At 47.6% G+C, this 13,011-nt stretch overlaps 1 protein-coding gene across 1 annotated transcript in view; it reads left to right on the top strand.

The window, feature by feature from the left end:
• Nucleotides 1–310: 310 nt before the first annotated feature.
• The window catches only part of mapkbp1 (mitogen-activated protein kinase binding protein 1), a 25,447-nt gene continuing 12,746 nt past the window's right edge, over nucleotides 311–13,011 (top strand). Inside the window, exons 1-12 of the mRNA XM_061082221.1 lie at nucleotides 311–784; nucleotides 2,007–2,098; nucleotides 2,981–3,043; nucleotides 3,281–3,338; nucleotides 3,525–3,695; nucleotides 4,619–4,756; nucleotides 4,830–5,012; nucleotides 7,526–7,686; nucleotides 7,829–8,027; nucleotides 8,272–8,406; nucleotides 10,650–10,849; nucleotides 10,934–11,025. Coding sequence (XP_060938204.1) covers nucleotides 665–784; nucleotides 2,007–2,098; nucleotides 2,981–3,043; nucleotides 3,281–3,338; nucleotides 3,525–3,695; nucleotides 4,619–4,756; nucleotides 4,830–5,012; nucleotides 7,526–7,686; nucleotides 7,829–8,027; nucleotides 8,272–8,406; nucleotides 10,650–10,849; nucleotides 10,934–11,025 — 1,612 coding nt within the window. The 5' untranslated portion in view covers nucleotides 311–664. The remainder of the gene's footprint in view (nucleotides 785–2,006; nucleotides 2,099–2,980; nucleotides 3,044–3,280; nucleotides 3,339–3,524; nucleotides 3,696–4,618; nucleotides 4,757–4,829; nucleotides 5,013–7,525; nucleotides 7,687–7,828; nucleotides 8,028–8,271; nucleotides 8,407–10,649; nucleotides 10,850–10,933; nucleotides 11,026–13,011) is intronic.

The raw sequence follows: 13,011 nt of genomic DNA, 5'->3' as shown, positions 1-13,011 counted from the left end.
CTGACATTTGATCCAAATACAAAGAAGATATTCATGTGTCTACAAACACATTTTCCCAGCAGCCACTTCGAGCTGAATGCTGAGGACCAGGTAACATGGGGGTCCAATGGAGCCTCAGAGAAACTGCACCTGTTGTTGGAACTGAGTCCATTTTTATTTCATAGGAGCTTCGTTTATATCTCGTATTACTTTAATATTTTCTAGTCATAAATACCACAATTAAAATAATTCTAATGGGATATAAACTGAGCTTTCAGGCAGTTTTATTTTGAAAAGCCACACCGGAAGTGTTGGCTGTTCGGAAGCTAGCTTGTCCAGGTTGTGTTGGATCCAAAGCGTCTCGGTTCTTCGCTGCGGGAGAAATACGATGCGGAGCAGCGGCGGACCCGGGGCCCGTGATCCGGATCAGGCCAGGACCAGGTCCGCGGAACCCTCCGGCCCGGCTCGGCTCGGCTCGCGGACGGAATGACCGCAGCAGCAGCAGCAGCGCCGGCGGAGGAGAGAGACTCGAGCCGCTAGGGGGGGGCAGCTAGCAGCGCAGATAGCAGCGCAGCTAATAACTAGTAGCGCAGCTAATAGCTAGCGGCGCAGCTAATAGCTAGCAGCGCAGATAGCAGCGCAGCTAATAGCTAGCAGCGCAGATAGCAGCGCAGCTAACGGCGCGATGGCCGCGGACGGAAGCGGAACAATCCGCAGTCGGATCAAGAACCTGCTGCGATCCCCGTCAATCAAACTGAGGAGGAGGAGCCACACGGCCCGTCACAAAGAGGACATCAGCGACAAGGTGCGCGTGCACATGCACACTCACATGCACACTCACTCACATGCACACACACATGCACACTCACTCACACACACACTTACTCACATGCACTCACACACATGCACACTCTCACATGCACACTCACTCACATGCACACTCACTCACATGCACACACACATGCACACTCACTCACATGCACACTCACTCACATGCACACACACATGCACACTCACTCACATGCACACTCACTCACATGCACACACACATGCACACTCACTCACATGCACACTCACTCACATGCACTCACACATGCACTCACACACATCATGCACACTCACTCACATGCACACACACATGCACACTCACTCACATGCACACACACATGCACACTCACACACACATGCACACTCACTCACATGCACACACTCACTCACATGCACACTCACTCACATGCACACACACGTGCGTCTCTGTAGTTGTGAGGACGCTTATTTACATGATACATTCCCTAGCCCCTCCCCCTAACTCACCTGTTCCTGATCAAGTCTTAATCCTCAAACACAACGATGGAATGAAACACAATTGGCCTCATGACACTAGATAGACACACACGTGACAGGAGGTCAGAGGCCATCAGAGGAGGAGCTTGTTCACACATGCCTGACCCTTGACGGAGGTCAGTGTTGAAAACAGCATCACGTGTTGTGCAGACAAACTGTCACATTGTTGTCGTCCATGTTGAAAAGGTTGTGAGTCGTGAACACAGAACCACATCGTTGTGTCTCTTCACACTGAATAAACATCTGTAAACATAGAAGTGAACAAAGGTTCCTGTGAACCTGCTGAACCTGCTGAGTTGGTTTTGTGTTGATTTGTGTGAGACTCACTCGTGTCAGCTGATAACTGTCAATATCACGTGAAGCGCGACAGGAAACTGAAGTTGTTTTAACACGTGAACTCCAGATCTCCTGAGATGTTCTGCAGTTTGTGTTTCTCATGTGAAGAAGATGATTACATGCTAACAAGCTAACAAGCTAACAAGCTAACAAGCTAACAAGCTAGAAGAGTGTCAGTGGGTCAGAGCTAAAGATTGACCACGAGTCCTCAGGACAGTTTCTCCCAGAGACCACCCGACAGAGGAGGGGGTCTCAGGGGTTCCATGTCATGAGGAGGTTCTCCTCTGAATCCTTAAATGAAGGAAGTGGAACCTGTGTCTGACCTCTGACCTTCTGTTTTTTCCCAGGTGACCTTGGAGAAGGTTCTGGGAATCACAGCTCCAGGGAACCGAGCGCTGGCCTGCGACCCCAGAACTGGACTGTTGGCTTATCCTGCAGGGTGAGAACCTGAGGAACCGGGTTAGACTGGAGCAGCTGAGAAGTGAGGTCAGAAGAAGTGAGGTCAGAAGACGTGAGGTCAGACGAAGTGAGGTCAAACGAAGTGAGGTCAGAAGAAGTGAGGTCAGAAGAAGTGAGGTCAGAAGAAGTGAGGTCAGAAAAGGTGAGGTCAGACGAAGTGAGGTCAGACGAAGTGAGGTCAGAAGAAGTGAGGTCAGAAGAAGTGAGGTCAGAAGAAGTGAGGTCAGAAGAAGTGAGGTCAGAAGAACTGAGGTCAGAAGAAGTGAGGTCAGAAGAAGTGAGGTCAGAAGAAGTGAGGTCAGAAGAAGTGAGGTCAGAAGAAGTGAGGTCAGAAGAAGTGAGGTCAGAAGAAGTGAGGTCAGACGAAGTGAGGTCAGAAGAAGTGAGGTCAGACGAAGTGAGGTCAGAAGAAGTGAGGTCAGACGAGGTGAGGTCAGAAGAAGTGAGGTCAGAAAAAGTGAGGTCAGAAAAGGTGAGGTCAGAAGATGTGAGGTCAGAAGAAGTGAGGTCAGACGAAGTGAGGTCAGAAGAAGTGAGGTCAGAAGAAGTGAGGTCAGACGAAGTGAGGTCAGAAGATGTGAGGTCAGAAGAGGTGAGGTCAGACGATGTGAGGTCAGAAGAAGTGAGGTCAGAAGAAGTGAGGTCAGAAGAAGTGAGGTCAGAAGAAGTGAGGTCAGAAGAAGTGAGGTCAGAAGAAGTGAGGTCAGATGAAGTGAGGTCAGAAGAAGTGAGGTCAGAAGATGTGAGGTCAGACGAAGTGAGTGTGTGTGTGTGTTTATCACCACACACACACACTCCTCAGTCTGTCACTCTGATGACTCATGGGGATAATGTGTGTGTGTGTGTTTGTGTGTACACACAGGTGTGTTGTTGTCCTGCTGAATCCTCGGAAGAACAAACAGCATCACATCTTCAACAGCTCCAGGTGAAACTCCATCAGCCAATCAGCTCGCTCTCTGTACTACTGCTATGTGACCACTTCCTGTTAAATAAAGGTTGAAGGTTAACTCAAGTTTTAATTAAGATTTATTAAAGTTGTTGGTTCCTATGACTCGTTTAAAACACCATTGGTACAGTGGATACAATTAACATAGTTGTTAATATGGGCTTTACAAATATATAATAATATGACCTGTGTATATAATGTGACCTGTGGTTGCAGGAAGGCGATCACCACGTTGGCGTTCTCTCCTGACGGGAGGTTCGTGGTCACCGGAGAGGTGAGTGTGGTTCCAGCTGTTTGAACATCTGCACCAGAACCACAGTCATGTCCTTCAAAGTCCTGCGATGGGGAAGTCTGCAATATTATAGCTTCAAAAAGACATCTAGCAATAAGTAGAAATATAAAACAAATATATATGTGGTCTCTATATACAGTTGGTTGATGTGTTTGCCCCCCCCCTCAGAGTGGTCACGTGCCGGCGGTCCGGGTGTGGGAGGTGTCAGAGCGGCTGCAGGTCGCTGAGCTTCAGGAACATAAATATGGAATCTCCTGCGTCACGTTTTCTCCAAATGGAAAATACATCGTCAGCGTCGGATATCAACACGACATGATGGTGAACGTGTGGAACTGGAAGGTACGAGAGTAACTGAGTACCAGGAGTAACTGAGTACCAGGAGTAACTGAGTACCAGGAGTAACTGAGTACCGGGAGTAACTGAGTACCAGGAGTAACTGAGTACCAGGAGTAACTGAGTACCAGGAGTAACTGAGTACCAGGAGTAACTGAGTACCAGGAGTAACTGAGTACTGTGCCTCGCTGATCTCCTCCTCTCTGATCTCCTCCTCTCTCATCTCCTCCTCTCTGATCTCCTCCTCTCGGATCTCCTCCTCTCTGATCTCCTCCTCTGTGATCACATCCTGTATGATCTCCTCTCTGATGTCCTCCTCTCTGATCTCCTCCTCTATGATGTCCTCCTCTCTGATCTCCTCCTCTCTGATGTCCTCCTCTCTGATCTCCTCCTCTCGGATCTCCTCTCTGATGTCCTCCTGTTTGATCTCCTCCTCTCTGATGTCCTCCTGTATGATCTCCTCTCTGATGTCCTCCTCTCTGATGTCCTCCTGTATGATCTCCTCCTCTCTGATGTCCTCCTCTCTGATGTCCTCCTGTATGATCTCCTCTCTCATCTCCTCCTCTCTGATGTCCTCCTCTCTGATCTCCTGCTCTCTGATCTTCTCTCTGATCTCCTCCTCTCGGATCTCCTCTCTGATGTCCTCCTGTATGATCTCCTCTCTGATGTCCTCCTGTATGATCTCCTCTCTGATGTCCTCCTCTCTGATGTCCTCCTCTCTGATGACCTCCTCTCTGATGTCCTCTCTGATGTCCTCCTCTCTGATGTCCTCCTGTATGATCTCCTCCTCTCTGATCTCCTCTCTGATGTCCTCCTCTCTGATCTCCTCCTCTCGGATCTCCTCTCTCATCTCCTCCTCTCTGATGTCCTCCTCTCTGATGTCCTCCTCTCTGATGTCCTCCTCTCTGATCTCCTCCTCTGTTTATCAGAAAAACATCGTTGTTGCAGCCAATAAAGTTTCCAGTAAAGTGACGGCTGTGTCCTTCTCAGACGACAGCTCCTATTTTGTTACTGCTGGAAATCGCCACGTGAAGTTCTGGTACCTGGATCACGCCAAGACCTCCAAGGTTCACGCCTCCGCCGGTGCAGCTTAGAGCCAGCGTGCGGCGACTGTTGTTCTCACGTTCTGCTGGTTTGCAGGTGAACGCCACCGTGCCTCTGCTGGGCCGCTCAGGGCTGCTGGGAGAGCTCAGGAACAACTTCTTCAGCGACGTGGCGTGTGGGCGTGGCCGACAGGCCTCCTCCACCTTCTGCATCACTTCCTCAGGTCTGCTGTGCGAGTTCAACGACCGACGCCTCCTCGACAAGTGGGTGGAGCTGCGGGTGAGTCAGTCAGTCAACAGACTGTTAGGAACGGTAATATTATCATGTCAATCAATGTTTGTTACATTGTTCTTGATATTCATAATAATTTGATTCACCTCAATGTGACGTTCATATGTTAAAAACACACACACACACACACACACACACACACACACACACACACATCAACACCCACAGGAGCAGCAGCATGTGCTGAGTTCATGGATCTTAGACAGAGCTCCTCATGCATGATGTCACAGAAGTGATGTCACAGACGTGATGTCACAGACGTGATGTCACAGACGTGATGTCACAGACTGTAAAACATGTGTCACTGAAGCTTTAATATCAGTTTGCTTCTCTGAGCTCATTGAACCTCTAGTTCCTGGTTTTTATATTTCACAGTTTGAAGACGTAATGTGACGTTCCTCTGCTTCCTCCTCTGCTTCCTCCTCTGCTTCCTCCTCTGTTTCCTCCTCTGCTTCCTCCTCTGTTTCCTCCTCTGCTTCCTCCTCTGTTTCCTCCTCTGCTTCCTCCTCTGTTTCCTCCTCTGCTTCCTCCTCTGTTTCCTCCTCTGTTTCTTCCTCTGCTTCCTCCTCTGTTTCCTCCTCTGTTTCCTCCTCTGTTTCCTCCTCTGTTTCCTCCACTGCTTCCTCCTCTGCTTTCTCCTCTGCTTCCTCCTCCTCTGTTTCCTCCTCTGCTTCCTCCTCTGTTTCCTCCTCTGCTTCCTCCTCTGCTTCCTCCTCTGTTTCCTCCTCTGCTTCCTCCTCGGTTTCCTCCTCTGCTTCCTCCTCTGTTTCCTCCTCTGTTTCCTCCTCTGTTTCCTCCTCTGTTTCTTCCTCTGCTTCCTCCTCTGTTTCCTCCTCTGCTTCCTCCTCTGTTTCCTCCTCTGCTTCCTCCTCTGTTTCCTCCTCTGCTTCCTCCTCTGTTTCCTCCTCTGCTTCCTCCTCTGTTTCCTCCTCTGTTTCTTCCTCTGCTTCCTCCTCTGTTTCCTCCTCTGTTTCCTCCTCTGTTTCCTCCTCTGTTTCCTCCACTGCTTCCTCCTCTGCTTTCTCCTCTGCTTCCTCCTCCTCTGTTTCCTCCTCTGTTTCCTCCTCTGTTTCCTCCTCTGCTTCCTCCTCTGCTTCCTCCTCTGTTTCCTCCTCTGCTTCCTCCTCGGTTTCCTCTTCTGCTTCCTCCTCTGTTTCCTCCTCTGTTTCCTCCTCTGCTTCCTCCTCTGTTTCCTCCTCTGCTTCCTCCTCTGTTTCCTCCTCTGTTTCCTCCTCTGCTTCCTCCTCTGTTTCCTCCTCTGCTTCCTCCTCTGTTTCCTCCTCTGTTTCCTCCACTGCTTCCTCCTCTGCTTCCTTCTCTGCTTCCTCCTCTGTTTCCTCCTCTGCTTCCTCCTCTGTTTCCTCCTCTGCTTCCTCCTCTGCTTCCTCCTCTGTTTCCTCCTCTGTTTCCTCCTCTGTTTCCTCCTCTGCTTCCTCCTCTGTTTCCTCCTCTGTTTCCTCCTCTGCTTCCTCCTCTGCTTTCTCCTCTGCTTCCTCCTCCTCTGTTTCCTCCTCTGCTTCCTCCTCTGTTTCCTCCTCTGCTTCCTTCTCTGCTTCCTCCTCTGTTTCCTCCTCTGCTTCCTCCTCTGTTTCCTCCTCTGCTTCCTCCTCTGCTTCCTCCTCTGTTTCCTCCTCTGTTTCCTCCTCTGTTTCCTCCTCTGCTTCCTCCTCTGTTTCCTCCTCTGTTTCCTCCTCTGCCTCCTCCTCTGCCTTATCCCCTGTTTCCTCCTCTGTTTCCTCCTCTGCTTCCTCCTCTGTTTCCTCCTCTGCCTTATCCCCTGTTTCCTCTGTTGTTTCCTCCTCTGCGTCCTCCTCTGTTTCCTCCTCTGTTTCCTCCTCTACTTCATCCTCTGTTTCCTCCTCTGCTTCCTCCCCTGTTTCCTCCTCTGCTTCCTCCTCTGCTTCCTGTTCAGAGAGTTGACTCTGCCTCAGTAAGTCGCCACCTGGACTCAGTCACTTCAGCCTGAGACTGTACCTGTCTGTCTGTCTGTCTGTCTGTCTGTACCTGTCTGTCTGTCTGTCTGTCTGTCTGTCTGTCTGTCTGTCTGTCTGTCTGTCTGTCTGTCTGTCTGTCTGTCTGTCTGCCTGCCTGCCTGCCTGCCTGCCTGCCTGCCTGCCTGCCTGCCTGCCTGCCTGCCTGCCTGCCTGCCTGCCTGCCTGCCTGCCTGCCTGCCTGCCTGCCTGCCTGTCTGTCTGTCTGTCTGTCTGTCTGTCTGTCTGTCTGTCTGTCTGTCTGTCTGTCTGTCTGTCTGTCTGTCTGTCTGTCTGTCTGTACCTGTCTGTCTGCCTGTCTGTCTGTCTGCCTGTCTGCCTGTCTGTCTGTCTGTCTGTCTGTCTGTCTGTCTGTCTGTCTGTCTGTCTGTCTGTCTGTCTGTCTGTCTGTCTGTCTGTCTGTCTGTCTGTACCTGTCTGTCTGCCTGACACAGTACTGTTTCAGACAGAAGACCAGAGCTCACTCATCCTCTAACTCACCTGTCTGTCTGTCCACCTGTCTGTCCTCAGACGTCTCAGGCCACCTGTCTGTCTGTTACAGACGAGTTGATATTCTGTGGTTGTTCTGATGGAGCGGTCCGAGCATTCAGTCCCGTCAACCTGCACTTCATCTGCACGCTGCCCCGCCCCCACCCGCTGGGCGCCGACATCGCCAGCATGGTCGACGCCAGGTAACACACACACAGACACACAAACACACACACACACATACACACACACACGCACACACACATACACACACACACACCTGAGAGAACCAGTGGACCAGGGTCAGTTTGCTCTTTATTCTGACTCATCATCCCCCCCCCCCAGTCAGCTGTTCTCCTGCAGGCCGGAGGCTCGATACCCGGACACGGTGGCGGTGACCTATGACCCCACCAACCGCTGGTTGTCCTGCGTCTACAACGACCACAGCGTTTATGTTTGGGACGTAAGAGACGTCCGGGACCCGCGCAGGGCGGGAAAGCTCTACAGCGCCCTCTACCACTCGTCCTGTGTGTGGAGCGTGGAGGTCAGTGTGTGTGTGTGTGTGTGTGTGTGTGTGTGTGTGTGTGTGTGTGTGTGTGTGTGTGTGTGTGTGTGTGTGTGTGTGTGTGTGTGTGTGTGTGTGTGTGTGTGTGTGTGTGTGTGTGTGTGTGTTTGTATATAAATAAATACATGTTGATCATATATGTAAAAATTATTTATCAACGGATGAATTCACCCGAGTTTTAGGTTGAAAAAAATAAAGGAGCGCCCCCTGCTGTCTCCTGCAGGTGTCTCCAGAGGGGGGAGGGGGAAGAGAGGCGTGTCTCCCCCCCAGCTCCTTCCTGTCCTGCTCCTCAGACAACACCATCCGACTGTGGAACCTCGATGGACACACGTCCCTCAACAAGAACATCCTGAGCCACGTAGGACAACACACCTGTACACACACATCTGTACACACACATGTACACACACACCTGTACACACGCATCTACACCTCTACACACACACCTGTACACACACCTCTACACACACACCTGTACACACACATCTGTACACACACACACCTGTACACACACATCTACACCTGTAGACACACATCTACACCTGTACACATGCATCAACTCCTGTACACACACACCTGTACACACACATCTGTACACACACACCTGTACACACACATCTGTACACACACCTGTACACACACATCTGTACACACACACACCTGTACACACACATCTACACCTGTAGACACACATCTACACCTGTACACATGCATCAACTCCTGTACACACACACCTGTACACACACATCTGTACACACACCTGTACACACACATCTGTACACACACACACCTGTACACACACATCTACACCTGTAGACACACATCTACACCTGTACACATGCATCAACTCCTGTACACACACACCTGTACACACACATCTGTACACACACACCTGTACACACACATCTGTACACACACCTGTACACACACACCTGTACACACGCATCTACACCTGTACACACACACCTGTACGCACACATCTACACCTATACACACACATCTACATCTGTACACACACATCTACACCTGTACACACATCTACACCTGTACACACACACCTGTACACACGCACCTGTACACACATACCTGTACACACACATCTGTACACCTGTAGACACACATCTACACCTGTACACATGCATCAACTCCTGTACACACACACCTGTACACACACATCTGTACACACACCTGTACACACACACCTGTACACACGCATCTACACCTGTACACACACACCTGTACACACACACCTGTACGCACACATCTACACCTGTAGACACACATCTGTACACACACATCTACACCTGTACACACACATCTGTACACACACATCTTCACCTGTACACACACATCTACATCTGTACACACACATCTACACCTGTACACACATCTACACCTGTACACACACACCTGTACACACGCACCTGTACACACATACCTGTACACACACACCTGTACACACATCCACACTTGTACCCACACACCTGTACACACACATCTACATCTGTACACACGCATCTACACCTGTACACACACATCTACACTTGCAAACACACACCTGTACACACACATCTACATCTCTACACACGCATCTACACCTGTACACACACATCTACACTTGTACACACACATCTACACTTGCACACACACACACCTGTACACACACATCTACACCTGTACACATGCATCTACACCTGTACACACACATCTACACTTGTACACACACATCTACACTTGCACACACACACCTGTACACACGCATCTACACCTGTACACACACATCTACACTTGCACAAACACACCTGTACACACACACACACACCTGTACACACACATCTACACCTGTACACACACATCTACACCTGTACACACACATCTACATCTGTACACACACATCTACACCTGTACACATGGATCTACACTTGTACACACACATCTACACTTGCACACACACACCTGTACACACTCATCTACACCTGTACACACACATCTACACCTGTACACACACATCTACACTTGCACACACACACCTGTACACACGCATCTACACCTGTACACACACATCTACACCTGTACACACACATCTACACTTGCACACACACACCTGTACACACACATCTACACCTGTACACACACATCTACATCTGTACACACGCATCTACACCTGTACACACACATCTACACTTGTACACACACATCTACACTTGCACACACACACCTGTACACACACATCTACACCTGTACACATGCATCTACACCTGTACACACACATCTACACTTGTACACACACATCTACACTTGCACACACACACCTGTACACACGCATCTACACCTGTACACACACATCTACACCTGTACACATGGATCTACACCTGTACACACATCTACACCTGTACACACACATCTACACCTGTACACACACATCTACACTTGCACACACACACCTGTACACATGGATCTACACCTGTACACACATCTACACCTGTACACACACATCTACACCTGTACACACACATCTACACTTGTACACATGGATCTACACCTGTATCTCCGAATTGAGAAGCTCCTCACCTGACTCTGACCCTTGACCTCTGACCTCAGGACCTGCAGAAGGTCATCTACGTGGACGATAAGCGAGCGAGCCTGCTGGACTCGGAGGGTCCGGGGGGCAACACAGAGAAGGGGGGGTCAGTGGGCTCCGAGGGGCAGCAGACAGACCAGAGCAGGACCGGCATCAGGTCCCTGAGCGTCAGTCCTGATGGACAACATCTGGCTTCTGGAGACCGCCTGGGGGTCCTGAGGTGAGGGGGGGGCCCGTGTAGGGGGTCTGCATGATGACTGTACAACAGTCCAGGATATTTGTTGATTGTGTGATTGTGTTGTAGGATCCATGACCTGCACAGCATGGAGGAGATCATGAACGTCCAGGCTCACGACTCCGAGATCCTGTGCCTGGAGTTCTCCAAACCAGAAACTGGTGAGACACAACACAACACACATACACACAACATGTAACAACATAGAGCTCATACACACAACATGTAACAACATAGAACTCATACACACAACATGTAACAACATAGAACTCATACACACAACATGTAACAACATAGAAGTAATACACACAACATGTAACATCATAGAACTCATACACACAACATGTAACAACATAGAACTCATACACACAACATGTAACAACATAGAAGTAATACACACAACATGTAACAACATAGAGCTCATACACACAACATGTAACAACATAGAAGTAATACACACAACACGTAACAACATAGAAGTAATACACACAACATGTAACAACACAACACTCATACACACAACATGTAACAACATAGAAGTAATACACACAACATGTAACATCATAGAACTCATACACACAACATGTAACATCATAGAAGTAATACACACAACATGTAACAACATAGAACTCATACACACAACATGTAACATCATAGAACTCATACACACAACATGTAACAACATAGAACTCATACACACAACATGTAACAACATAGCACTCATACACACAACATGTAACAACATAGAAGTAATACACACAACATGTAACAACATAGAACTCATACACACAACATGTAACATCATAGAACTCATACACACAACATGTAACAACATAGAAGTAATACACACAACATGTAACAACATAGCACTCATACACACAACATGTAACAACATAGAAGTAATACACACAACATGTAACAACATAGAACTCATACACACAACATGTAACAACAAAACACTCATACACACAACATGTAACAACATAGAAGTAATACACACAACATGTAACAACATAGCACTCATACACACAACATGTAACAACATAGAAGTAATACACACAACATGTAACAACATAACACTCATACACACAACATGTAACAACATAGAAGTAATACACACAACATGTAACAACATAGCACTCATACACACAACATGTAACAACATAGAAGTAATACACACAACATGTAACAACATAGAACTCATACACACAACATGTAACAACATAGATCTCATACACACAACATGTAACAACATAGAACTCATACACACAACATGTAACAACATATCACTCATACACACGACATGTAACATCATAGAAGTAATACTCACAACATGTAACAACCAAGAACTCATACACACAACATGTAACAACATAGAAGTAATACACACAACATGTAACAACATAACACTCATACACACAACATGTAACAACCAAGAACTCATACACACAACATGTAACAACATAGAAGTAATACACACAACATGTAACAACATAACACTCATACACACAACATGTAACATCATAGAACTCATACACACAACATGTCACAACATAGAAGTAATACACACAACATGTAACAACATAGAACTCATACACACAACATGTAACAACATAGAACTCATACACACAACATGTAACAACATAGAACTCATACACACGACATGTAACATCATAGAAGTAATACACACAACATGTAACAACATAACACTCATACACACGACATGTAACATCATAGAAGTAATACTCACAACATGTAACAACCAAGAACTCATACACACAACATGTAACAACATAGAAGTAATACACACAACATGTAACAACATAGCACTCATACACACAACATGTAACAACATAGAAGTAATACACACAACATGTAACAACATAACACTCATACACACAACATGTAACATCATAGAACTCATACACACAACATGTCACAACATAGAAGTAATACACACAACATGTAACAACATAGAACTCATACACACAACATGTAACAACATAGAACTCATACACACAACATGTAACAACATAGAACTCATACACACGACATGTAACATCATAGAAGTAATACACACAACATGTAACAACATAGAACTCATACACACAACATGTAACAACATAGAACTCATACACACAACATGT

Source organism: Limanda limanda, chromosome 12, assembly GCF_963576545.1.
Source record: "Limanda limanda chromosome 12, fLimLim1.1, whole genome shotgun sequence".
NCBI lineage: Eukaryota > Metazoa > Chordata > Actinopteri > Pleuronectiformes > Pleuronectidae > Limanda > Limanda limanda.
Note: the sequence above shows the minus strand (reverse complement) of the source record. Positions and strands in the feature narration are given on the sequence as shown.